The sequence below is a fragment of the Callorhinchus milii genome, unplaced genomic scaffold (genome assembly GCF_018977255.1).
Source record: "Callorhinchus milii isolate IMCB2004 unplaced genomic scaffold, IMCB_Cmil_1.0 Scaffold2, whole genome shotgun sequence".
Classification (NCBI taxonomy): Eukaryota; Metazoa; Chordata; class Chondrichthyes; order Chimaeriformes; family Callorhinchidae; genus Callorhinchus; species Callorhinchus milii.
Window position 1 is genome coordinate 24,863,008 of NW_024704743.1, and position 27,792 is coordinate 24,890,799.

Consider the following 27,792-nt stretch of genomic DNA (forward strand, 5'->3'; position numbering starts at 1 on the left):
ATGTCGCCTCTCCTCTGTGTCCTACTCCTAATGGGATACATGAACCCCACTGACTCCCTCCTGCAGTCTCATAGAAATTCTTTTCAAGGTAAGCAAGCAAACAAAACTTGGCTTTCTGACCAAGGACGCAATGTTTTTCAACTTTGTTTTCGTCTTTTGATTCAACCGTGTCGTTCTCTTTGCTTTTGAAGAATGCCCCGTTGATGTGTATATTTTGTTGGATACGTCTGAAAGTGTTGCGTTGAGAGCACAGCCGTACGGGTCTGTCGTGGAAAAGGTCAAACGGTTTGCTGTTGAGTTTGTCGACGCTCTGAAAGAAAGGTAAGTTGAATCTTTTGTTCTTAATCCGTATGCATAACGCCCGTTACACTTTAAAGTTGGCTGAGAAATTTCTCTTTCCCTCCACCCCTCTTGACTCCAAACCCCAGCTCAGGTACAAACCCTTGACTGTCCAGCGCCTTGGAATTTCCTCCCAACGTGAAAGGTGACATATAATGCGATGTTTCCACGAAGTTTAGCAACTTTGCCTACGGCATTGAAAATGCAAATCAGAGTATTGGTTTAGTATCCCAACAGTTTTCAGCCATAGGTTTGTTTTCTAAATGTTTGTGGGATATATTTTTTATTTTATTTTACCTGGATTTCGCTTTTGAAAGTGTCTGTATGGTGGCGAACAGTTCTACAATTGTTGCCAGTTCTGTTTCTTCATCTGAGTATCCTTTAGGAGTCTAAGCAGTAAACATCAGCTGCGGAGTATTGAATTTTGGGGGCATTACACCTGATCAGCTGTGCGGTGTTTCTTGTTTCTTTAAAGTTTTGTCCCTTGAGAGTTGCCATCCAAGCCAAATGATGCCATAACCACTGTAAAACTAAACAAACTACGGCCAAAATCAATGATTTGAGATAACTGATTGTTTGCTTTCAAAGGTATTACAGATGTGATCGGAATTTGACTTGGAATGTTGGAGCTTTACACTACAGTGATGAAGTTAAGATAATTAGTGAGATAACTAGTCTATCAGCAAATAAATTAAACCTGCAAGGAGCAATTCAAGGCGTGAAGTACATTGGCAAGGGTACCTACACTGACTGTGCCATCACTGCTGCTACAGGGCAGTTAATGTCCAGGTAACTACAATTATTCCCTGTATATTTTTAATGACTCTGTTATTGTGCAACAGTTCATCTTGTGATAAAACCAAGACCACGGAATTACTGAATAAAATCCAGTTCTCTTGCAAACCTTAATTTGGAGAGGGATGTTATTTCAATCTGGTTATTGATTGAAAAGATGTATGAGGTTGATAACTATATATCTAATACCACAACGTACTTGTATAAATATATATATTATTGTACTTTTAAAAAATTCTGTATTGCAGAATTAGTATTATGATAATAAGATTTGTATTTTAAAGTAATCCACATGTTGAATAACACATCAATTTTGTAGCACATTTCTTAAATGGAAATGATCTACAACAAGTCAATTTAGCGCTGTAAGATACTGCTCTATTTTAAAAAGAGAATAATTGTAAAAATAACTTGATGTGTGACTTGTACAGTTAAGAATAGATGATTATTATTCTCTATTGCCAAGAACTTTTCTACCAGGTTTCTGGCCTCTGCCACATTTTAGCCAGCCACTATGATGTACACGTAATTGGCCTGGTGATAACTCTCCCTCTGATTTTCCTTCCCTCCATATCTGGTATTTGATCTCAATTCAACTCATAGCTGAGCTCAGGAACTTGGTATAAAGTGCGTGGGATTCAGACATGTATCCCTTCACTCCATGGTGCCACACATTTTTGCATTAGGTTTACCGTTGTGCTTTCCAGACAGTAATATTATATTTCTAATTGTTGAAGATCATGGACAAATAATTTTGATTTTCTCTTTCAGAAATCTGTGCAGTCCATTCATGCATAAAGATTTGTAATTCACTCCTGTTTATCTGTGGTAGGGGTACCTACATCCATGGTAACAAATACATGGTGATTATAACAGATGGACACCCATCTGATGGATACAGAGAACGATGTGGGGGTATTTCCTTTTCTGTTCAAGAGGCCAAAGAATTCGATATCAAAATGTTTACAGTAGCAATTACCCCAAATCACCTAGTAAGTGTAATTACTGACCACATTACAAATGAGTGAAAACTGTTAAAAATATATAACCATTTTAATTCTGTATTGCATGCACTGTGGTATGTTTTCGACATAAAATATGATAATAAAAGATTCCATTCAACTTTAATAGTCTAATAGTAGACCCAGTTGCTACACCACTAATGTCTGTAATTCCTCCCTTTACCTCTCCATGGCCCACCCCCACCCCCATCTATCTTTAAATCATGCCTAAAAACATATCTCTTTAACAACATTTGCAGTCATCTCCCCGTGCCCTGTACTCCTCCACTTTTCCCTTGTTCTGTGGAATTACTTCAGTCATTCACTTTATAGTTGTTTGTGATACATTGGTGGTGCAAATTGCTGCTGTGTGCCTTCAAAAACAGTCCCATTGCTTGACTGAGAAGCACCTTGAGGCGCCCCAACATAATAAGGTGCACTGAAAACATCAGGGCCATTACATGAAACAATACGTTACCTTTATATGCAGAAAGTAATAGGCAAACTTAATATATTTCTAAAACAACCATTTGCCTGCAAAATTTGTGGCTTATTCATAGGATGCCTTGATTCATTTTTCAGGTTATTTGTGCTTCCAGAAACCAAAAGGGTTGAATTTGGATATTTCATATCCTAACAACTCTCTGTGCAAAAACAAATCCCCAGTCACTTTGGTTCCTTATTAATTGTCTTAAATTGTAATTTATATATGAGAATAAACTGTATACGATTTCTAGTAGTTTATGTTGCTGATGGCCACCTACTTAAGATTATCATCCTGTAATAATTATAGTCTGTAACTATTCTCTATCAATATAAACAAAATACTTTATAATAAGTTATCAAATAGAACATTTATTGTACTCCTAAGAGATTGTATTTGGGCTCATTTTGAAATAAATCTTGTATTCATCAATTTACCAAAAGGTATATTCTATTGGTACAGATTATTTGTCTCTGTCTTTTTTAGGAAGAAGGAATAAATGCAATAGCAACTGATTTTCACTACAGAAAGAATCTTTCAATGATGCAAGATGAGCAAGTTGTATTCCAAACCACAATTAGCTCAATTATAGATCAGATTGTAAGTATAATAATTCTTGCATATTTGACTTATTTGGGATTCCTAATACATTTATTGATTATTAATCAAACTTGATCACTTTATTGTCTTTGTTTTCCAGTACAAGGATTCTGAACCTTTGGTAAGATATATTTTAACCTCAATCGATTACGATTTAGATTTTTCAACATATATTTAATTTTATTGAATGGGTGCATTATTGATATATCTATATTTGTTTTGCAGTGCTGCATCTACAGTTGTGAGGTAAGATATGGGGTGTCTTTTTTAAAATATATTTTCCAATATTAAGATACAAATAGAAATTCAGATTAGGCAAAGGTACACTAACTAAGTAATTGCCAATGAAGCCTGCAGGCCATTGTATGGTTGCAGCTGAAAAAGCAAACAAACAAACTGAGACAAATTATTCATACCAATGATGGTTTCAAACTTTATAGAATTTACATTTGGGGAAATTAGGAATAAATAGAAATCAGGCAAAAATACTTCACACAAATGATAATTGATATAATGAATAAGTCAACTGAGAAGGCCAATGGATTGAATAATATAAATGGATATATTTCTGGAGAAAGATGGAATTGAGGGAGAAACTTTTCATGTTGCTAAAGCATAGATAGCAGCATATATACAGAGCACTGAAAAGGCAAATAGGCACAGTATTCAAAATCATTGCACTTAGTAACTTCAGGAATTTAATACCCCTAAATGCCTTATTTTCTTTGTAGTAATCCATTTAATAGTTAATAGAACACTGTTAGATTGTATGGATTTGATGCAAATAAGTGAGATAGTGAAATTTAAAAAACTTCCTACGTGCATTTAGTTTCTCATTTTCTTTGTCATTTTCCTTTTATGAGCAGGCTGATCATGGCATACCTGGAAGCCTAGGTGACCCTGGTGAAAGGGTATGAAACAATTTATTGTGAAGAACATCTATTTTAAAAATAATGGCTTGTACAAATACCTGAACACATTTTTTCTAAATGTTTAAAGGGCTCTGATGGAAGAAGAGGATATGTTGGAAATGCTGGAGGTGTTGGTTCAATGGTTTGTCATTTTTTGACTTATTAAAAAATTATGTTCACAGCAGTTAATGTATGTAATAGTTTGCCATTACATTAAAATATTATTCTGGAACAAATCTTTCATGTCGCACATCAAATGAATTCATCAATATGCATTGCAGCCATTTAACACCAAACACATATTTACTTGTATTTAGGTTGCCATGAGAATGGCAACTGATTATATAATACTTTCTCTCATTTTTATGATCAGTTATTAATCATCATTAACTTCTTTTTCACAATTAAGTCACAGTCATTATTGCATCACTATAACACTGTCAGGCAGCAACATGGAATGTATGAATTGGTGGCCTTCATCATAACCTCTGTCAGCAAAAACCCCACAGCAAATCCAGAATAAAATATTCTCAATCAACCTCATAGCATACATTGTTAATGGTTGAGTAGCAGTGATTGCAAGAAAATAACTTTATCAAATTGTTTAAATAATATTGTAAACTGTGAATGTGAAACCATTAGCAGTGGTTTACATTAGAGTTTAGCAATAATGAATGTGTGAGAGTATAGTTGTGTGGATTTAAGGTCGGCTGTTTAGTTGGTAGATAAGATGCGTCAGGTCTGGTTTGACAATCAAGCAGACAGTCTTAGTTCTGTTCTACTGAAAGTTCATTATTGATATTGAATCATCCTTTCATTTGGAAATTATGATTAGTTATGATAGGTGGATTTACCCGAGAAAGTTGCAATCAAAGGTCTTTCAATCGATTTTAAAGATATTTGTTCCAGTTGGCATATAATTAATTTCAACTGTACTTTAGATGAGAATTGAAGATACACAGTGGGCAATTTAGGGCAATTTCAAATGGATTGTGATTGAATGTTGATTTGTTCCTGCAGTCTTTTTAGAAATAGGTATTGGTCCTTTGGGAACCTGCTGATTTATTTTTTTTCTTTAGGGTGTTACTGGTGATATGAGTCCTCCTGGGCATGTAGGGGAAAAGGTCAGCTATATTATCACTGTGCATGCAGATTTTTCAGCATTTATCTTAAGTTTTTTCCCCTTTGAATTGAACTGTGCTGTGCAGTTGACAAATATTATATTTATTTCACAGGGAGACAAAGGTGCTCGAGGTGCAAAGGTATTGAGATGCAATGAATAGTTCCTCCCCTTCCCCAGGACATTGTGCAACTTTATCCATTTGGATTTATTTTCTTTGAAATCCACACTGAACCTAAAATGTAATATTCTATATACCCAAAGTGGGTTTTAAAACATTACTTTTCATAGCCAAACTCTTTAGCAAACAGTATTGAGTTTTTATAGAATAACATTTTCTTGTTTTCAATGTCATAGACCATTTCCAGCAGAATTGAAGACGTGTAAATTAAGAAAATGATGAAAAAAAAATATTCAGTAAATTAGGAGATTAGCTGCTTTATACTGTACATTAGTTATTAAACATGGTGTGTCCCCTTAGGTGTCAGTTGGTAGCATTCCTGCCCCTGAGTCAGAAGGTTTTGGGTCTCATCCCTCCATTGGGACCTTGAGTTCACAGTGCTGAAGGAGTATGCATTTTCAGTGGTGCTGTCCTTTAGATGAACATGAAACTGTAGACCCATTTGGCTGTTTGTGGGACATTACTATGTGCAAATTGGCTGCTGTGATCCATTCACTGAGTAGCCATTCTTCCAATGTTGAGCGGCGGATTCAACGTGCTGCCACACTGACAATACGCCACTTGCTGGGTCCACCACTGGAAGCCACTTTATGTGAAATTAAATGGCTTGTGTGGTGTGAGCTTAGTGCTGCTTCTAAACAGCATGCAATCTTCGACCAACGCAGTGCATTTAAATCCCTTGTGAGACCTACACTACCCCCAATACATCCATAAATGTTTTAAATAAACATATGCACAAGAAGACTCACAAGAAATCAGTATTGTGAAACTCTTTGTCATCATAATATCTTCGTCTGTAAAGTGTTTTACTGCAATACACAGAGGATAGCTGTCCTTGTCACCAGGTCCATTCCTTCTGACACCATTTAGTTTTATGCACTTCTTGTATGATTTGGTGTTGTTGCTGAAATAGTTCTGAATTCCTCAATATTCTTTAAATGATACTATTGACATGGTTTTGTTCAGGATAATAGTTTGTTCATTTTCAACAGGGTTTCAGAGGATCTGCAGGGCTGAAGGTTCGATAATTACATTTCCTTCTAAAAATGCATTTATAATAAATTCTGTAATTTTCTTTGCATACAATATTTATTTTTAATACTCAGGGAAATAAAGGTGCACCTGGTATTGAAGGAAGAGATGGGGATAAGGTATGGACAAGCTTCTTGCAATATAGTGTAATGGAATTAACCTTGGGGAGTTATATTTTGTTGTTTTTCTGCAATAGGCTTCATTGATCATTTTCATGAGTACTTCTTATTACTTTTTTTGATGTTTAACCCTAAATGATCGATAGGTGGCAGAAACCCCACTCCCAGTGTGTAATGTTTCAATTCTTTTCTGCAACAAAGGCTTGTTTAACATTTTTAATTAATCTTTTTTCTACATCAAATTATCGTCTCTTACCTTTTTGTTGTTTTAACATCAATATTTTTTAGATTTGATCGACTGAAGAGGGGCAAAAATCAAGCTCTCTCCCAGCCAAAAAATAAGATTGTACTGAATAGGCAGCCAAGGTCCTCATTGAGGAAAGATTAATTTTTGGTTAGGAAGAGAGTGGATTTCTCCCCCTCGATTAATCCTTTCTAATTGGTTAGAGCACTTGCCTTGAAAGCGAGACACCTGGGTTCAATTCCAGGCAGGGTGAAACCTTGGGCAAGTTTCCTTACTCCACACGCCTAATAATAATCCCTCCAAAACAAAACAATAATAAATTGGTCATTTTGAATCCACAACTGTTTGTGGGACACTGCGGTGCACAATTGGCTGCTCCGTTTCGCCCACAAATATACGGTCAATTCACTTTACAGTCTATTCTGTGAAGCGCTTTGAGATGTCGAGAAGACGTGGAAAGCGCTATATCAAGTGCAAGGATTATTTACAATTCTACGCAAGATATGTAGTTGAATTAACGTACTTCCCAGTGTGAAGCAGCAAAAAGCAAGGCAACCAAGATGCTGATCTATATTGCTAAATTAGTAGAGTTCAGATCCCCAGGTATACTCAAGGTATATAGTACTCTGGTCAGGCTGTACTTAGAGTATTGCATACAGTTCTCATCACCACATACTACGAGAGTTGCTCAGGATCTATAGTTAGTGCAGATGAGAGCAACAAGGATGATCCCCAGTTTTAGAGGAATGAGCTGTGAGCAAGAATTAGATAAGCTAAGGTTCTTCAGTTTTGAGAGAAGACAACTCAGAGGGGATCTCATAAGGGTGTACAAAATTTAAAATGGAATTAAAAATCATAACAAAAACAATGTTAGAATAAACAAAGAGGACATAAGTTTAGAATTACACAGGTCAATTTCAGGACATACACAGGGATGTTTTTCTTTACCCATAGGGTAATTAGTGACTGCAAATAAGTTGTGTCCAGGATGCTGGACTCAATTAAAGAGCAGCTTGATGGGAGGGTGGGTTTTCTGGAAGGTTTAATCAGATGGGCCTTCTTCATCCAAATTAGTCTAGTGACCATGTGATTAAAAATTGTTTCTTACAGAAGTGTGAAGGCTGCATTACTCTATTTTTCTATTTAGTGGGCAAAAGAATGTTTCTCCACATGTCCGGCAGTGTTTCAGTAAATTACATCTGTTGTGTAACCTAAGTAAATCATGGGAAGAAAAGCCATAAATGGTCCCTTGTCTTTCTAGGGTGAGCCTGGTCCAGCTGGTTTACCTGGCTGTAGAGGAGATGATGGAGATGATGTAAGTCGTGTCAGATTACTATTCACTCTTCTTTATTGAGAGTTAAAACTGGAATATGTTTAAGTAGTACCTGATTCATAGTCCTATGAAATAATCAATTGCATTAGCAGAGCACAGCAATAATTTAATACCACGAAGTTCGGCAACGGACTGAAAATTTGACTTTAATCAGTGTAACACAATTCCTATATGATCTTAGCCTAAGGGTAACAAAATTCCAAAACATTTACAAAGAGCTGGTCTTGTTTTGTCCAATTATGTGAAGAATAGGAATGTCTTATATTGCTTTCCCCCAAATCCATTGTTTGGAAGATGAAGTTGTTTAATTGGAACAATACGAGTTTTTGATGATTTGACTGGGAAAATGAATGATTTTGCAATAAAGGTAGTAAATAGAAGCAAAATATTTAAAACCATGGTGTCAAAATGAATCAATACTCTATGAAGATGTTTATACCTTTGCCAATTTGAATGTGTGTACTGTATTAGCTCAGTGCCAATGTTAAAAAAAAGCTTAGCATGCCCAGAAGGGTATTCTGCACCAATAGAGGACATTAATGTGAACTGAATGAATTTGCTTGTCATTCATAATTTTAGGGTGAACAAGGGTCCCCAGGGTTGAAAGGAGATCCTGGCTCCTTTGGCGCTAAAGGAGAAAAAGTAAGTCTTTATAGTGTGCAAAATATTATTCTCGAGAACTATCACAAATAAGTGAGTAAGCACAGCTTAGCGTTACCTTTATACCCAGCTTTCATTTTAGAATAAGATAAGCAGTGAAAATTGCAATTGTTTTGATTAAAAATGAAGAAACCAAGTAGCACTAGAGATTAGAAGATTTCCCCCTTGAGTAGTATATAGTTTATAACTGGTTAGAGCTAAATGTTTTATGGATTGTAGGGATGTAAATATGGATATATTCATTGATCAGTGATATGGCCATTGTTCTTCATAATATAAATAAATGATCTGGACTTGGATATGGAGGGTCAGTATCAAAATTAGCATATACACTGCAAAAATAGGGACCATAACTGGGTCTGAAGAGTTTGTTAAGGAACTATAGAAGGATATGAACGGATTAGTGGATTGAGCAGAGAGTGGGCAGATCAAATATAATGTACAACAACAACTTGCATTTATATAGGGCCCTTCACGTGGAGCATAGCCTTGGAGTACTTAAGAGCAGAGGAGTTTGACATTGATCTGATGAGAGGAGGGAGGTGACATTAGGCATGGTCAAAGAGGAAGGTCTTCTGAAGACGTGGAAGGAGGAGGCAAAGCAGGGGGATTGAGGCAAAGAGTTCCAGAGTTTGGGGGCTTAGTGGCTTAGTAGGCTGGAGCTAGCTGAGAGAAAGGGGCGGTTAGGAGATCATGAAATTGATCCATTCTGAAATAGAGAGCCATTGGAGACTGGAAAAGACTGGGATGTTGGAAGTGCGGAGTTTGGTGTGGGTGAGAATTTGGGCGGCGGAGTTTTGAATCATTTGGATTCTGTGACTGGAGTGCTAGAGAGGCTGATAAGAAGGCCATTGGGAAAATCGAGGCGGGAGTTGCCGAACGCTTCAATGAGGGTTTCAGTTGCGTGGTGTGTGAGATATAGTTGGAGGCAGGTAATGTGCCAGAGGTGGAGGAATACAGTTCTAATTAGGGACTGGATGTGGGAAGGAAGGACGGCTGAGGATTGATACTGACACCTAGGTTGCATGATCTATGTTGTGCGCAATTGTTCTGCTGCATTTGCCTACAAATACACGGTCACTCATAACCCACAGTAAATCATGTGAAGTGCTTTGAGATGTCCTTCCGACATGATAAGTCACTATATCAAATGATAGGCTTATTATTTATTCATCTTGCAGTAAATTTAACAGTAGAGACGCTTAGTTAAAATTCATATGCTGTCAAAAGTTTGTTCTTTAAGCTACATAGAGTGATATCCCACAGTAACAGGCCATTTGTCCCATGTCGCTAATACATTCTGTTTAGTACAGTATTTAGCACTCCAGGACACTATCCTGGGTGAAAAGCACTGTATAAATACAAGTTATTGTTGTGGTATTTAATATATTTAGCTGATAATACTAATGGAGTATTGCTGACTAATGCACCAATTGAAAAAAAAGATCATAAAGAACTTCTTTTAAAAATATGAAAATATCTTTTCTTAAGGGTGATGTTGGTCCCCCTGGCACAACAGGGTTGCCTGGAGTACCAGGAATAACAGGACGAAAGGTAATCTTTTAGAATCATTTATTTAATTAATGCCTTTAGGACTTTTGCTTGTTTTACATTGATTTATGGGATAATTCATTGCAAGTTTAAGTCAGTGATTTTATTTGAAATCTATATTAGTGATTTATCAACTGTGCTGAAAATGCAATGTGCTATTTGAATTGTTTGCAATCCTGTGTCATTTTTGATCTTAGGGTGTGCCTGGATCAATGGGACCTAAAGGAAGCAAAGGACAGAGAGGTGATGATGTAAGTACATAAATGAAAGGCAATTAGTCGGCTGAGAAACGTAATGTGTAAAATGGACCCAGAAATCAGGGCCATCATTTCAAAACGTTTTTAATGATATTCCATAGTTATGGAACAGAATGCTTTTTTTTAGGAATAACACAAGTGTTTACCAAAATATCACAAAGCAAGATGTTGTCTTCCACAACAGTTTCAAAAATACATGAAACTCTCACTTCTCTCACAATTGCAAAGGCAATTGTTTAAATTGTTTAAATAGATATGTCATGAAAGGCACTATTGAATTTTGTTGAGCCCAAAACAAAATATTTCATTACTAGAACAATTTTCTGTTTCCTTCTTCAAATTTTCTCTTCTCCTTGTCCTCCTCTTCCAAAGGCAGTTTTCTTTTCTACAAATGTAGCATGGTTACACAGGCATTAGGCTTCTCCTGGGACCTTGCCCCAATGGTCATTTTTCATATTTTTCAGGCTATTTTATTGCATAGGCACCACAGCCGTGCTTCTTAGAACCATTGAATTCACATCATATGTTGGTTCTTTGAAAGAGTAATCTTTCCAACGACAACTTGCATTTATATACAGCGCCCTTCACAAGGTGCTAGGTCATGGTGCTTCCCTTTATCCTGTACCCCTGAATCTTACTCATTTTTAGATATATATCTAGTTCCCTCTTGAAAGTGAGTATGAATTCTACCTCGATACCGGCAGCCAGCAAAGCATTCAACATTCTAACAATTCTCTGTAAAATAACCCTCTCCTGACAACTGCATCTTTCAGCAAGAGCAATTTCTCCTTTTTAACCAAAGTTCAACAAGGCCAATTGTTAGTGTCTTAGATGCTTCCTAAAGCCAACTCAGCTCAACTTAGAATTTGAATCTGCAGATTTCTACACTGTGTATGACACAGTACTGCATAAGATGGTATCCTTACTGACTTGGCCATCAGAGGAGCCGAAAACATTTTGATGTTGAACGCATATAATAATAATCATCCTTGCATGTGATATAGCTCCATGTCACGTCTTCAAGACGTCTCAAAGCGCTTCACCAAATATGCTGTAAAGTGAATTGACTGTATATTTTGTTGGCAAAACGCAGCAGCCAATTGCGCACAGGAGTGTCCCACAAACAGTCGTGGATTGAGTGACCAAATTATTATTTTTTAAAGAGATTATTACCCCTGGTAAAGCAATCCACCAATCGGCTAACAATCAGGTTCCAACTTACTGCTAGGTGAACAGAGCCTTGTGGAGTAAGGAAATTTGCCCAACGTTTCGCCCTACCGAGAATCACACCCAGGTCCTCTCGCTTGCAAGGCGAGTGCTCTAACCACTAAGCTACAGCACTTCAATGAAAGATTTTCTGAAGTTTGTTTTTGTTCTGTTAAAATGTAACAGCATTAAAGTATCACCAAATGTAAAAGTTTTCATGTGAGATATATGGGTAAAAATGTCCGATGAGAGTTATATGCAGTACCTTTGCCAATACACAATTTTAATGGGAAATCTCATTCGTAGCTGACATAACACTCACTGGAATAGTTTTGACAATTAATGAAAAACTGCACTTTATGCCTGCATGTATGTCCTACAGCTGGCTGCTTTGTAACTATAGAAAAAGAGGGTCACATAAGTATACACTGTAAAAGGTCGGTAAATTTAGTGATAGTAACACATCTAGAAATATTTCGATGTGTTCATAGTTGATAGCTAAATACGTACCAAGATTATTTTTTAAAAAATAACTTTTTTTATACACAGGGACTGTTTGGTACATCTGGAATTCCAGGACAAAAGGTGAGTGTATTTTCTTTTTAACATCTACAATCAAGAAATATCATGAATCTCCATTATTTTTATTGGGAAATAAACAGCAACGTTGACAAGCTTGAAGAGACAAGGATTAAATTAGTATTGTGCAACATAGCACACGCCAGGTAAACATATTACATTCAGCTAGTTTGACTTATCACTCCCTCTGTTGAATTGAACTTCCAAATCAATCAGGTTTAATTAATTTAATGCTCTAACTAGAAACAGTTTGGGAATGCCACAAGCTTAACAGTTTGTTGGCTTCTGGTGATAAGCAGTCCGGACATGAGTACCATTTCAATGTTGCTTACTTCAGGCTAGATCAACGACTATTTTTATAGTTCAGTCATGTGCAAGGCAGCTGGGTGGCAACAGCTGAGTATGCCTCCAGCCACAGAAACATACCAGTACTTCTGAAAGGAGCTAACAGTTTAATTGTCAAGTTAAATGTAATCAATTCACTTGGAACATCTATCACGAAAGCAGTAAAGTAATAAATTGGTTTATTAGGTTTAAAATTTGCTAAATCAATGATTTTAATTGCGAATACAGGTTAAATGATAACATAAGTTAGTTTTTAACAGATCCATGCTGTTAAACATACCAGTACTTCTGAAAGGAGCTAACAGTTTAATTGTCAAGTTAAATGTAATCAATTCACTTGGAACATCTATCACGAAAGCAGTAAAGTAATAAATTGGTTTATTAGGTTTAAAATTTGCTAAATCAATGATTTTAATTGCGAACACAGGTTAAATAAAAGTTAGTTTTTAACAGATGCATGCTCACATTATCATATTAATTTCAACCCGACATTTTGTGCAACTAATGTGCACTGTTAATGACTGTGAAAATTATAAGAATGATTTTTTCAATCATTTAAGCCTTGCAAATTGTGGGGATTTCTGTACAGCTCTGCTGACTGGCGGGAAGATAGTTGAGGAGACTTCTTGGTAATGGCTATGTAAGTAAAAAATTGCAAGGGACTGATGTCACAATTATTTTCAATGCTGCTGTTCACATCTGGAATCTGGATTTAAATCCAACCCAAACCATGAGATGAAAGCCTTGTCTCCATAGCTGTAGGGTTCTTGGATGCAATGAGTTTCTGCAGTCTTAATCAGGTTCTGTTCCAGTGGCTCAGAGAATGAGGTGTAATCAAGTGAAACAAAATGGCTAACATCTAGGCTTTGAGCGCTACTGATATCACTTCCTGTGTGTTGTATGCATGTGCACTATATACAAGGAGTGGAGCGAACATCATTCTTGCAGCCAGCTGTCATGCACAGCAAATAAGATGTAACATTAAATGGTGCTTCCTAAGATTTGCACACAAATGTAGTAGTGCACAGGAAGTGTGCATCATGCAGAAAATGATATGAGCAGTGACCTGATAACCTCAAAAGTTTGCCATGTTTTAGGACAAGAAGCCAGCTACTCAGTGCTGGAAGCAAGTGTACTCAGAGGTCTCCATAAAGTTTGGTCCCCACAACATGGGGTGGCTCCCCAGGCTCAAGAAATAGCACAGAGGAGAGCAACGAAAATGATGCCCAGAGTTGGAGAAATGAGCTATGGGCACGGATTAGACAAGCAAGGGATCTTCAGTCTTGAAAGGAGGTGTCTCAGAGTAGACCTTATAGAGGTGTGTAAAAATTTGAAATGGAATTACAAAGGAAAACCCAGAGCAACACTTCACGATGCACCACAACAGTAAAATAAGAGGACATGGGTTTAAAGTTGCAAAGGGAAATTGCGGGAAACTGGGAAGTATTTTTTACCCAATGAGTAATTGACAAATTAACAATCACGAATAGGTTGCCAAAAAGGGTAACTAAGGCCACAACACTGAATTCATAAAACAAACACTGATTTTTTTTAAGAAAAGCTTGATGCTGTGATGGGAAGACAGTAGGTGTTCTGGAATCATAAGACCGAAAAGGCCTTTTTGATTCAAATCAATCTTTGTGAAACCACAGTAAAAAGATAGATGAGCTTTTACTTCGACTTACCTCTGCTACAGTTAACACCAGCGAAATGAAAAATAAATGAAATAGATTCCAGATTACCAGTGGGACAAACTATTGTTAACCAGCTCATCTGCTCCAAAAGGTTCTGGTCATATTTCACTTTGGCAGACTTTGGTAGGGGGAATTTATAAAGGGAATCCAGGAGCTGCTTGCACTTCCAACTGGGAACCATTCCCTGAAAACCAGTACTATAAGCATGTATACAAGGGAAGAAAACCTTCGTATGGCATAAGTTTTCTAAAACAATTTAATATTGATATTTAAAAAAAGACAAACTCAAGTTCACTCAAGTTCTCTTTATAGTTTAAGAAAAGCAGGTCTTATATTCATTTTCAATCAAGTAGCGATCTTTTCTAATTTATAAAGCCAAGATATTAATAGAATCTGTTTTAATTAGCAACCTTCAAGATACTTTTTCTGCTGTGTAGTATAATATGTACTGATGCAATTGGCCACCCCATGTTGTGGGGACTAAACTTTATGGAGACCTCTGAGTACACTTGCTTCCAGCACTGAGTAGCTGGCTTTTGTCCTAAATCTAATAATAATGATTTAGTTTAAAAACTGTTACAGGTATATGATTTTAAACAATGCCTCTTACACTCAACCAATTTTTTCTAATATGCAAGTAAGATATAAATCCATTTTTTATGCCATTGTAAGTTTTAAGTGCTTGAATTTTGTCATTTTTTAAACAGTTTTATGGGAACTTGTGAAATCTTGTTTCTGTTTCACTTGGGTAGTGTTAGTGATAGATGTTAACTTCACTCAGATGATAGCACTCTTGCTTCTCGGGCAGAAGATTCTGGGTTCAAGGCCCACATTGGAACAAGCTCACATATTAGAAAGCACACATACTAGCACTTTTCATCAGTCCTGAAAAGTGCTGCATTGTTGGAGATATTATTCTTCAATGTGGTATTAGACTGAAGTCCCATCTACCTATACAAGCGGACAAAAAGGATGCTGTGACAAATAAAAAGAAGGAAGATTCTCCCAAAGCCTTTGCCAACGATACTCTACATTATTTGGCGATTCACTTCAAAGCTGTTCGTGGGACTTTGCTTGTACTAGTGACTGCTGTGTTTGCTTACAACAGCTTTGACTACATTTGTAGGTTAATTTAGAAGCCGCTTTTCCACAGTTCTTGAAAAGAACCATCTTCCAAATTGAGACCAATACTAATAAGTTTCCACTCTTCTCTATGCCCTTATATTTTAACACTAAATGGTTTGAACAGGCAAAGTCTAGATTGAAATTCAGGCCAGTTGGGTTTGGAATACTAGTGAAACATTAAAACTGTATCTGAACATTTTTTGCAGATTTTATATCAATGGAACTAAGGTTCTGGTTTACCAAAGTGGTACGATGACTCTTCCATAGTGTGTCCGAAGCAAAGGGTCATTTTGGAGATGGATCAGGCATTTCCAGAAAAATACATTTTTAAGCAGATCAAGGAATCTGCTGCCCAATGAAAATGACTGAAAACATTCAGTAGCGCGGGATTAGTGATTTGATTCAACCATTGGAAAATCTTTTCATGCAGGGTCCGAAAGGAGAAAAAGGAATGCGAGGTCCTGCAGGTGTTCGAGGAGTCCGAGGAGTCAAGGTAACAGACAATTAAATCAGATTATGGGAATGCTTGAAAATCAATATAATCAAGCTATACTACAACATTGGTTTGAGTTCTTTTTTCCCCCCTTTATTATTTTTTCAGTAATGCATTGTCCATCCATTTCTATCCAGACACCCATTTCCAAAGCCATCCTCCAACAGCCAAGTCAGTCGGCAGGCTTCCTATAACCAAATCTCTGTCAGCACTGTGAAGTCGGGCAGCCTGTGTGACAGCACTGTACAGGATAACTCAATTTAGTGAACATTGCCCCCTGCGAAAATACTGAATATTTCCCTCTGACAGTTGTCAAGATTAATGACTCTGCATCTGTATTGTGAATCACAAGTGAAAATCTACTTCTTTTGATTTTGTGGGACATTACATTATTACTAACATGCTCCTCAGAGCAATCATCCAAACTTCTGCTATCATTATTGGTAATATAATCTTTACGGATTTCATTGACATTTTGCATTAAACTGGAACAGATATACAGCAACAATTTACAATATACACATTATACTGTTTAATTACCCAATTATATCTGGCTAAAATTAGATTTACCACTCCATGAAGTATGAAGAATTATTAAGAGTCTTAACTGTGATGTCTTATTTAAAGTTCATAGAAACATCAGTTCTAGCCCATCATTCTGTGCTGCAATAATTAATATGATACAGGATATGTAAAGAGATGAAGAACCATTATGATATAATGTATCCTCTGCTTTCCTTTATTGATATAACAGCGAATCATGGATTTCATCCCTGTGTATGAAAGTAAAAGCCTTACAAATGTGATTCATATAATACAACAATATAAAATAATATAATAATCCAGTACAAATGTGAAGTTTCTTGAAGGTGAGGAGAGAATTTTGGATGATTTCCTTTGGGTAAATCAAAAATGATTTTCTCACCTTATTTCTATTACACCCTGTAGGGTAGCTTTGGACCTGCAGGAGCACAAGGACATGAAGGTCTTTCTGGTGAAAATGGCTCTCCTGTAAGCATTGGGTGAAATTCCTTCAATTTCTGATGATTATAACAATTTTGCATTTAATTATATTAAACACATTTATCATTATTTATATAGGGCTTTCAAGGTGGAAATGGTCTAAAAGGTTACAAAGGTGAACCAGGCATACCAGGAAGAGAGGTACGAATATTATGATGGAACTATTTAGCTCTCAAAAATACATTTGACATTGTTTTTTGGATTTACATTACATGTAATGAGGTTGACTTGTAAAATATGGTTAAGCCACATGATTGAATCTATATGTTACTTAGAAATCCATAATCTTCCATGCAGTTTTGATGACACCCACATTCAGGTGGAAATCTGGCACTGTTCTCAATGTTGATATCAATGAAGCTAGGCCATCCATCAAGTGGGATTGCAGTTTTCTTGCTAAAAGTATAATTCAACCAAAAAATCAGAGTTACATTTATATCTCGTAAACCAGCACAGGCTTGTTAGACTGTCGTCATCACTTCAGTAATAATATATTAATCATAGCCAGTGGTCAATATCATGCAATATAACTTTACATGTAAAATTATGTGTTAAATATATGATCTACTCTCCAAACAACTGAAGCATTACTCCTCATTCTATTAAATTTAGTTTCAATGTCCGTGTAATCGATAAAATTTGACATTAACAAGATTTGCTTTCAGTTTCCTTTGCTAATTGTGTTGATTGCTTTTTTAGGGATCCAAAGGAGCCAAAGGAGCTCTAGGTTCACCTGGTGACTCAGGCCCTGCTGGAATTAGAGTAAGGATCAAACTATAATACAGCAACTCTACGATAGATTACCTCAAATAGCCTTAAAATAAGTGTCATAATTTTTGCAACAAAGGGACAGTAAAACTGGGAGAACATCAATTTCACATATGCTTCACGGACATACAGTTCGTTTGTATGTTTGGCTCTGGCCTCCAGCACATCACTCGTCCCCTCCACTTCACCATCGATAGCCATGCTTTCAGCCTTGCCCCACTCCTGGTCCATCTTCAGATCATGCATGAAAACCTTCCTCTTCAAACATACCTCTTGTCACCTCACCTCTCTCCCTGGCTCAGGGAGGTAAAATAAATTAATACAACATAGACAACTAAGATGAGGGGAACCAACCAGATTGTTGTCTTACGTCAGTATGTGGGACTATTTTGGTGCATTTGTGCAGAAAATAGATGCATTCTAATGAGAAATACCAGTGTAAATGGGAAGTTAGTTATATTTAGTGAAGGTAGCTGTTTGTCTGGAACAAGACATGTTCCCTTGACCACCATAAATGAGATAAGTGATACAGAAATTGATTGGGAGCAGACTATCATTCTTGTTATTCTTTGATGATATGCAAATTATTGGATTGTATGTTAAAAAGTTTCACTGACTGAAAAAGTTTTGTTATCTTTCTTTGTTTTCCACCTTCACCAAACAATGCAATTTCCCCACAAATAGAAGGGTTAGATACCTGATTCCTAGCCTCTGCCACTGACTATATGAGTGATGATTGACTCACTCAGGGATGTGCTAGGTCTTCGGTTGCTGACTTGCTGCAGTGGAAAAACATAAAATTTAATTGGAAAATGAGCTATTAATTTGAAAGCCAAGTTGAAATATTTTGATAGACTATTGCATCTTATTTGTTAAATTATTACATTTTTCTTTACAAATAGGGAGATGATGGTGGACCCGGTGTAGGGATAAAAGGATATCCTGGATTCCAAGTAAGACATTTGCAGATTTACTGTTTCAGTTATGTGGATTTCTATAGAATCATACAGCACAGAAACTAGTCCACATTGGTGTTTAAGAAGCAGACCATTTGGCCCAACTAGTCCACGTTGGTGTTTATATTCCACACAAGCATTTTACTCTCCTATTCCCCTCTCCTATACCCCTCTATTCTCTTCTCCCTCCTGTACGAGTTGAGTTCCCTCTTAAATACATTGATATTCCTCAAGTAATCTGAAGGCTTGTGTTATATGTAACACCATTGACAATGTATGATTATACAGATCAGGGTGGCCCAACTGGTGGCCCGCGGGCCACATCCGGCCCATCAACCATTCCCAACTTCATTATCCGATGAGCAGATAAAGGCGACACACAGACCCCGAGCCAATCAGGAGACCGTCACCAGGGGCTTGCACGCTGCCGGCCAACCAGCGTAAAATATTGTTTTACGGCCCACGGACATTTTTCAAATCCAGCATCTGGCGCTCAGAGGCCAAAAGGTTGAACTACCACTGAATAGATCATCACAATTTGTTCCATAATACTACTTTTTTTAACTTTCTAGGGGTTTCCCGGATTACGAGGACAAACTGGCCCAAAGGTACTTGTAGGTGTCTAAATACAGAATTTACTAGATTCCTAGTTTATTTTGCAGTGTCGCAAAATTATTTTCTATTAACCCAACATAGGGTGTTAAAGGCTACGTGGGACAAAAAGGCGATAGAGGACAGTCGGGTATTCAAGGTGATGATGTAAGTTGCTGATCATAACATGGAATATAATTAATATGGAATGAACAAATGAAAATCAAGCAGCTATAGAATGAATAGTATTTGGAGGGGTCTTGCAATGTACCTCTATAGTTGTTGAAATTGTAATCCTTAAGAAAATGTGCTTTATAGAGCAAACTAGTTTATTTTTAAACTTTCACCAGCTACAGTCATAAAAAACTACATAAAATTGAATACCCATTGAAGTAATTAAAATTATGCCCATTGGAAATGAACCATCAATGCTTACAAGTTCCTTTAAATGCCTGTATTATTTTTCAAATTAATATTAAAACATTAAGCAAAAGCAAAATTCTAGTGTAAATTAGTTAAAATAAATAATGCTTTAAAAGTGTGCTTTGTTTCTTGATACAGAACAATTTTCCAGGAAAAGATGGTACCAAAGGACAAAAGGGTTACCGTGGTTCAGTTGGAGATTTTGTAGGTGTCTCTTTTTTTATGTTTTTCTCTTTTACCTTATCGGTAGAATTATATATTTATATGTATTTAAAATTTTCAAATAGAGAAAACAGACAAAACAATGCCGCAATCATAACATCAAGCAAATATAGTCTTAACTCATTCATGTTTTAATTCCAAAGGGTCTTCCTGGTTTAATAGGACCTCCAGGACCAGATGTAAGTAATAGTTTACAGTGTACACTGTAATTTTTTGATTCAGAGCACTTTGTTTCAGGGTATCTACAGGGTGTCATTCAGAACTCTGCAGCTCGTGTCCTGTCCCGCACCAGTGCTTCGGGACCACATCACTCCCACCCTCGCTCGCCTCCACTGGCTCCCCATCCCCCAGAGGATTGATTTCAAGATCCTCATCCTCACCTACAAGGCCATTCACGGCCTTGCTCCCTCCTACCTCTCCAACCTACTATCCCCCTACCTACCTGCCCGTACCCTCCGTTCCTCTGGCTCTGGTCTGCTCCACGTCCCCCGCCCCAACCGCCCTACCATCGGTGGTCGGGCCTTCAGCCTCTCAGCCCCCAGGCTCTGGAACTCCATCCCCCAGTGCCTTCGCCTTGCTTCCTCCCTCTCCTCCTTCAAGGCCGGTCTCAAAACCTTTCTCTTTGACCGAGCCTTCAGCTCCCCTCTCGACTCTCTTCCCCGTCCTTGCTCCCTCCCTTCCCTCCCCTCACCCTGACCATTTCCCCCTTCCTTGCTCCCTCCCTTCCCTCCCCTCACCCTGACCATTTCCCCCCTGCTCGGGTCATGACCCAACTGTGCAGCGCCTTGGGACGTCCTCCTGACGTGAAAGGCGCTTTATAAATGGAATCTTGTTGTTGTTGTTGTTGTATCTGATATATTTTTTAAGTCACATAATAATTACATATTCTGTGGAATATATTTTGAAGGCTTTAAGTTATATGCTTTAAGCTATATAAAGTATCATTTTTTGAAGTATAAATGTTTAATTTATATTATAAATGCAGATGACACCCAACTCTGCCTCTCTACCTCCACCCTTGACTCTAGGAATACTGCTGTCCCGACAGAATGTCTGTTGGACATCATTCCTGGATGAGAGCTAACTTTCTTCAGTTGAACGTCAATAAGACCGAGGCTCTCCTAATTGGTTCCCGTCAGCGTCTCCTTAACTCAGGCACTGACAGCATCACCATCCATGGTTGCAAACTCCACCTCACTGAGTCAGTCCGGAACCTTGGGGTCTTGTTTGACCCTCAACTATCCTTTCTACCCCACATCTGTGCCATGAACCGCTCTGCCTTCACCCACCTCCACAACGTCACCTGGTTCCGCCACCGTCTCACACTGCAGGCCGCCGAAACCCTCAAACATACTTTCGCTCCCTCTGCTCAGCGGACTCCAGCCCGCTATTGACGGGCGGGCCGTCCGTCACTCTGTCCCCACCCTCTGGAACTCCATCCCGCAATGCTTCCGCCTCGCCCTTTCCCTTGCCACCTACAAGACCCATCTCAACTACCTCCTCTTCGACCGTGTTTTCGATCTCCCTGATTCCCCCCCTGCCTTCCACCCTCCCCAACCCTGACCCTCAGCTCGGGTCTGTAACTCTGTCTATCCAGCGCCTTAGGTTATCCTCCCGACGTGAAAGGCACTATACAAATGTAATTTTGTTGTTGTTAATCGAATAAATTTGAAAATATTAATGATTATGATCACTTTATGCACAATCTATTACTGGGATTTGTTTCTGCAGGAGTGTGAAATATTAGACATCATTCAAAAACTCTGCTGTAAGTATTCACTGAATGTTTTCTAGAATTAAGCCCATTATTACATTTGGTAGGAAAGAACAGCTGTTAGAAAGTTATTTATTCCTTTGCAGTTGATACAGTTGCAGCTACAGTTATTATTATTATACAAAATAATTATGTAGCATTTCAGTTAAATGTATATAATTTTGCTATCTCTTCACAAGATTTATACAAGTATTTCAGAAACATTTGTATTATTTAGTTTGATGTTTTGTTTCAAAGTAAGTACAGAACAGCTCTGTTACCACACGCTTCACCATAGTACAAATTCACTTAACACTCTTTGGACTGTGGATTCCATGCATATGCACACATTCACTTCACACACATTGGTCTTTTTGAGGTAAAATGGCCAACTTCTAGGTCAATAGGCTCCATGAACATCATTTTCTGCTTGCTGCAAATGCGCAAAGAAGGAAGTGACACCAATGGCAACCTGATGAGAAGATTATTTCTAGCTTATTTCACGAAACTTCCGAGTTATCAGGTCATCCCCAACGCCACTTCTCACTTTGAGAATGCACGGAAAACAAGAATTGGCTTTGTGGTGATCCAATGAACTAGAAGTTGACCATTTTTTCTTTCAGTGCAGGAACCAACCAGGACCAGTCAGTTTTACACATACTATTTATTATCTATTATTGAGCCTCACTATTATGCAGGCTGGGATTTTATGGATCCCAAACCCCGCTGCACAGTAGTTGTGTGATTTATTTTCTCAATAGAATCTCTGCTGGCCAGTAAAGTCATTGACTTTGGAAGTGTGAACATTGGGATTTCCTTGTTGTTAGGCCAGGAAGGTAAATTTTCCAACTAGAAGAATCTCACCCCTCTTATTGATTTCTCATTGTACGCTCCTGTATAAAGTAACTTTAATCTTTGATCAAAATGTCATCAGATTCAGTAATGGGTACAAAATTAGCTGATCACCTGAACTAAAAATACTGATAATACCGTTCATTTTCTTATTTTGTTTTTCAGCAAGCTGCGGTAAGTATAATTCATTTGTTTCATGTAGGTAGGTAGCTCTAAAACCGTTTGCTTTTAGCTCTCCTGAATATCAAATATGTTTCATCACTCCAAATATGTTGTCTCTTTTCCTGATCTATATTTTATGATCAATTAACAAGAGTTTTGTCTTTCTCTTTTTCCGTCTCAGACAATGATTGTGGCGCGGTGAAACTGCTCTTTATACTGGATAGCTCTGAAAGTGTTGGTCGGCAAACCTTTACTATTGAGAAAGAATTTATCATCAGAGTCATTAACAAGATTATGAAAATGGATAAAATCAAGGTTTGTAACAGGGAGGAACACAAGGTTATCTCATTACCAGAAAAAAAACGCTGCAGGGTACAGCTTCCTGCCCATTTGCACTGATGCTCAGTAAATTACAGTATCCAAATAATGATCTTAATTTCATTTGTTAACAGATTCTGTGTTTTACATCCACTAATTAGAGATTGTGTAGAATGGACACATCTGGATAGATTTTACACTGAAGTAATATTAAGATTGATGGGGGTGCTGCCTAAACCATTGATCTATATTTATGTTTCCATCAGAGGAACAATTGCACAGAAAATGATGGTTTCTAAAATACTTATGTGGGTTTAAGCCCAGAAAATATAGTCAAATCACTTCACAGTATATTCTGTGAAGCGATTTGCGACTTCTCAACGACATGATAAGGTGCTATATCAGAATGCAAAGATTATTATTATTATTTTATGGCCATTAGACTTAAAGTATAAAATGTAAACCACAAAGGTCTAGGAAGGATTATGTATACTCAAGTTATTCTGTCAATTGAAAATTACTTGGAGTAAATATGTGTAATTCGTTCACTATGATCTTTTTTGTTAAAAAAGGTATGGTACCAAGTGTGGAAGAGTCATCCTCCAGTTTGTGTGCATATCTAGAAAATAGCTGAAGCTATAACTGAACTCAGACTCAAACTGAATTTCTTTAACTTGTATAAATTTACTTGTAAAGAATATTTGAACTATAAACTGTCTCCATCTCAATCCCATGGGAACACATGGCAGTGAAAATGGCTTCAATATCTTTATAAATTCCCAGATCTCAAAGTTTTTCCTTAAGACAAGAAAAACGCTCAGTAAACTATCTTAGACATGTAAACAAAGAGAACAATGTAAAATAGAAGGAAGGTGTAAGAATTAATCCTTCTCACACAGAGTTTTCCAGGGAGCTCACAAGTCGGTGTCATACAATACAGCCATGAACAAACACGTGAACTTGTGTCTATGGATGACCCCACCATTAAATCTCTCACACAGTTAAAAAGGTAAAAAAATCAAAATATTTTTGTTCAGACTTTTAAAAAGAAAATCTTGTATTTCATTTTTTATACTTAATAATTTGCCATTAAATTTGGAATGTTCAGCGCATAAGAAAGCTCTTTGGTCCGTCATGTTGTATCATCTAAATAAAATTACAAAGAGCAAATCACATTACTTAAATTAAAGAAAATTAGACCTTTTCCACCTTCAACTTTAAATATATAATCAGGATGGTGATGGGAGGAGTCAAATTGTGATTGATTGCCAGCAGACTCCAGCCAATCACAAGTGGCTGGAGTTGAGCTGTCAATCAGTGAGGGGGGGGGGCGGAGGAATGGGGAAGAACCAAGGGAGGGAATGGGAGGAGTTAAATTGTGATTGATTGACAGCTGGAACCACTTGTGAATGGCTCGATTGCCCATCCATTCACAAGGGACCCCAAGGCTGTCAATCATCTCAGAGCCGTGTATGGTTGTTGAGAAAAAATCCAAATTAGCTTTCAAGAGGGAACCAGATAGATGTCTAAGAAGGAATAATTTGCAAGGAATTTGTTTAGGGAAAGATAAGTAAATAAGACTGAATGGGTTGCTCTTTCAAAGAGCCAGCACAGATATAATGGGCCGAATGACCTTCTTTATAGTCTTTTATGGAAGACTGTTGGCCAGGACACCCAGAGAAACTATTTTCCATTAGTACCATGGGATCTTCATTGTCCATCTGAAAAAAACAGATGAAACCTCATCTGTTATAGCATCTCTGACAATGCAGCATTCCTCCAGAATTGCACTGCAGAGTCAGCTTAGTTCAACTTGTTATATGCAGCTCATAATGTTGTGTAGTGTTGTGACACGACCCCTTTAAAACTGTATGTCTTGTGGTTTCAGGGCTGTGAAAAACATGCGTTGGATTGCAGGAGGAGCATACACAGGAGAAGCTTTGGATTTTGCTAAAAAAGCTTTTGGCACATCCCAGCTTACCAACAAGGTTGCCATTGTGTTAACCCATGGAAGATCAGATATATCAAGAGATCCTAAACCATTATCTTCCCTGTGTGATGTGCCAAACCTAAGAGTAGGTACCCATTTGATCCTACTTTGGACCAAACCGAACATAGGTTAAGTCATGATACATTAATTACTTATTTATAAACCATCCAATAAATATTTCCAATTGTGGTTATTGTTCATTAGTATATTATGTTTTTATTAACTATTTGACCTCAAAGCAATATTTTAAAATTTGGTGTCGACCTGCCTAAGTAGCAATCTCACCTCTGAGTGAGAAGGTTGTGGTTTTGTCTACAAATACACATTATTACACTTCATAGTAAAATCCATTGAGGTGTATTGGGATGGCGCAGTGATGTGATAAGGCACTATATCAAATGCAAGGATTATGAGATGCATTTCAGGGCTATGAGATCATAGACTAGGTTAACAATCCAATTCAGTGTACTACTTATAGAGAATGTTAAAGAGGACTAAAAAGCAACAAAAGGCTTCTAATTTGAATTCTTCAAATCTTCAGAAGGCCTCGGCCAGTTTAGCTTTGGCTTGTTAATCTGTCGTGCTACAATTTACCTCACACTGATGCCATATATTCCATGATCCATTACTTTTCACAAAGCAGGTATGTTGCATTTATCGTGCAGAAAGAAATAAAACAGCTAAGTGAGAAAAAAACAGTCTCTTTAACATTTTGGGAATTATCTTGAAGAAAGGGTCTTTTGTGTCCTACAAAAAGCTATCAGTGCAGTGAAAATTAGAAATGTTGCAGTTAGAAAGGAGAAAGTTCAAAAATGTATCCCTGCAACAACAACTTGTATTTGAAAAGCAGAAATCTAACTTGTAGTCTCTTCTTATAGGTTATTGGCATTGGCGTAGGAGACATATTCAAAACCTCACCAAACAATCAGTTGATTCAACAGATTACTTGTCAATCATCACTTAATCCTGGGCTATATTTTCCTATTATGGACCATGCTCAACTTTTAGATGAAACATTATTTGAGAACATCACTAATTATATTTGTGGAGGTATGAAACTTATCATTTTTATTATTTAAAAAAAAGTTTATCACTCAAAGTCTGAAATGAGCATTGTGATCATAACATGTATCCTTCAAGATATGTTACCTTCTTTGATTGCATATTGATGAGGTGACGCTGTTATATTATTAATGTCTGTCCCTTAAAATCCATCATCCTTTTCAGATATAGTGTTGCATTAATTTGCATTGGCAAGGTCAGAGACATTTTCTTTTCATGAATAACTTCAGTCAAGTGTAATTAAACCACATACCTAACCTGTATTCCTTCTATAATGAATTAATTTACACACAAAACAATCAGACCCTAATATTCAGTTAGTTGACTGTTTTGGAAGGCCTTTATAATGACATAGTATATCTTTGTAACTATGTAATATATTTTTTGGATTTTTCAGATAAACATCAAGATTTCAGATGTCCAGGTAAGAATCACGCTTGAGTTTTACAACAACAATAACTTGCACTTATATAGCAACTGTAGTTTGGAAAAACAATTGTTTCCCCAGTGGTTTAGTGAATAGATTTACATGGCAAAAGACTCAGTTAAACAAGCAGAAAGGAAAGGGACCAATGCTGCTATTTGCTGAATAAGTGAGTCTCACCTGCAACTGTGGTGAGGGTGTAACCATTGGCTCAGGCTAGGAGGAGGGTGCGAAGAAAAAGGGCAACCGTAGTTCTTTCTTGAGAGGCCCAAAATTGTATAAATATGTTATGCACAAAATTTTTAGCATGCAACATAACAACATGTATTCTGTGTGCACTCAATTTAGAATGTTGTACAGATTTTATTCACTCGCTTTAGAGCATGACATTATTTAATAATTTGAATCACACTGTAGGTAAGTTTACGGAGGCCACTGATATTGCACTCGTGCTCGATGGTTCTACCAGTGTGGGGAAAAGAAACTTTGAAAGGACGAAGAAGTTTGTGGAGCAGGTAGCCGGAAGAATTCTTTCATCAGAGATGGATCCACTGAAGATCCTTCGACTGGCTGTGATTCAGTACAGCGGCAACAACCAACAGATCCTGGAAGTTCCTTTCACCAATGGAATTGAATTCGTAATCCCAAAAGTTAAAGCCATTAACTACATGGATGGTCCTACTGATCTCCCAGATGCATTGAGATATCTTACAGAATTTTACAAACGTGTAGCCCGCACTGATGTTAAAAAGAAAGCCGTGATATTTTCAGACGGTCGTTCATTATCGGTAGTTAGAGAGCAAATTCCTATTCAGGCAGCAGCCGCCATGACAGCTGGTATACAGGTCTATTCGGTGGTTGTGGGAGATGGATTTGATGAAGATGGTATCTGTCAGCTGGTTACAGGGAGGCAAAGCGGTTACAACTATACATTTGTTGAAGAAAGGGTGTTCCGTGTCCCACAGTATAAAGATTTAGCAAAAATAATCATGCACCATAGACTTATTCGCAAGGTATCACTGCAGTGAAAATCGGAAAATAGTACAATTACAAAGGAAAGTTGCTCCTAGTTGTAGTTGATTAAAAGCAAAATATAGAATAATTGATCATCAGCACAATTATATTCTAGAAACAACTAGATTGGTAAATATATTGGCAGTACCAGTTTAGATCAGAGTT

The 27,792-nt window shown here is 37.3% G+C and overlaps 1 protein-coding gene across 1 annotated transcript; it reads left to right on the forward strand.

Moving 5' to 3' along the window:
* LOC103176324 (collagen alpha-1(VI) chain-like) lies at nucleotides 1-27,705 on the forward strand. Its single transcript, XM_042346169.1, is given in 34 exon segments — nucleotides 1-88; nucleotides 177-321; nucleotides 928-1,128; nucleotides 1,967-2,126; nucleotides 3,106-3,219; nucleotides 3,320-3,340; nucleotides 3,445-3,465; nucleotides 4,086-4,130; nucleotides 4,219-4,272; nucleotides 5,210-5,254; nucleotides 5,366-5,392; nucleotides 6,424-6,450; nucleotides 6,538-6,582; nucleotides 8,088-8,141; nucleotides 8,739-8,801; nucleotides 10,311-10,373; nucleotides 10,568-10,621; nucleotides 12,383-12,418; nucleotides 16,007-16,069; nucleotides 17,018-17,080; nucleotides 17,171-17,233; nucleotides 17,792-17,854; nucleotides 18,763-18,813; nucleotides 19,389-19,424; nucleotides 19,513-19,575; nucleotides 19,969-20,034; nucleotides 20,196-20,231; nucleotides 21,784-21,820; nucleotides 22,823-22,831; nucleotides 23,001-23,134; nucleotides 24,037-24,146; nucleotides 25,026-25,212; nucleotides 26,006-26,212; nucleotides 27,036-27,705. Coding segments are annotated over 34 exon segments (3,057 nt in total). The 3' UTR covers nucleotides 27,642-27,705.
* Nucleotides 27,706-27,792: the final 87 nt, after the last annotated feature.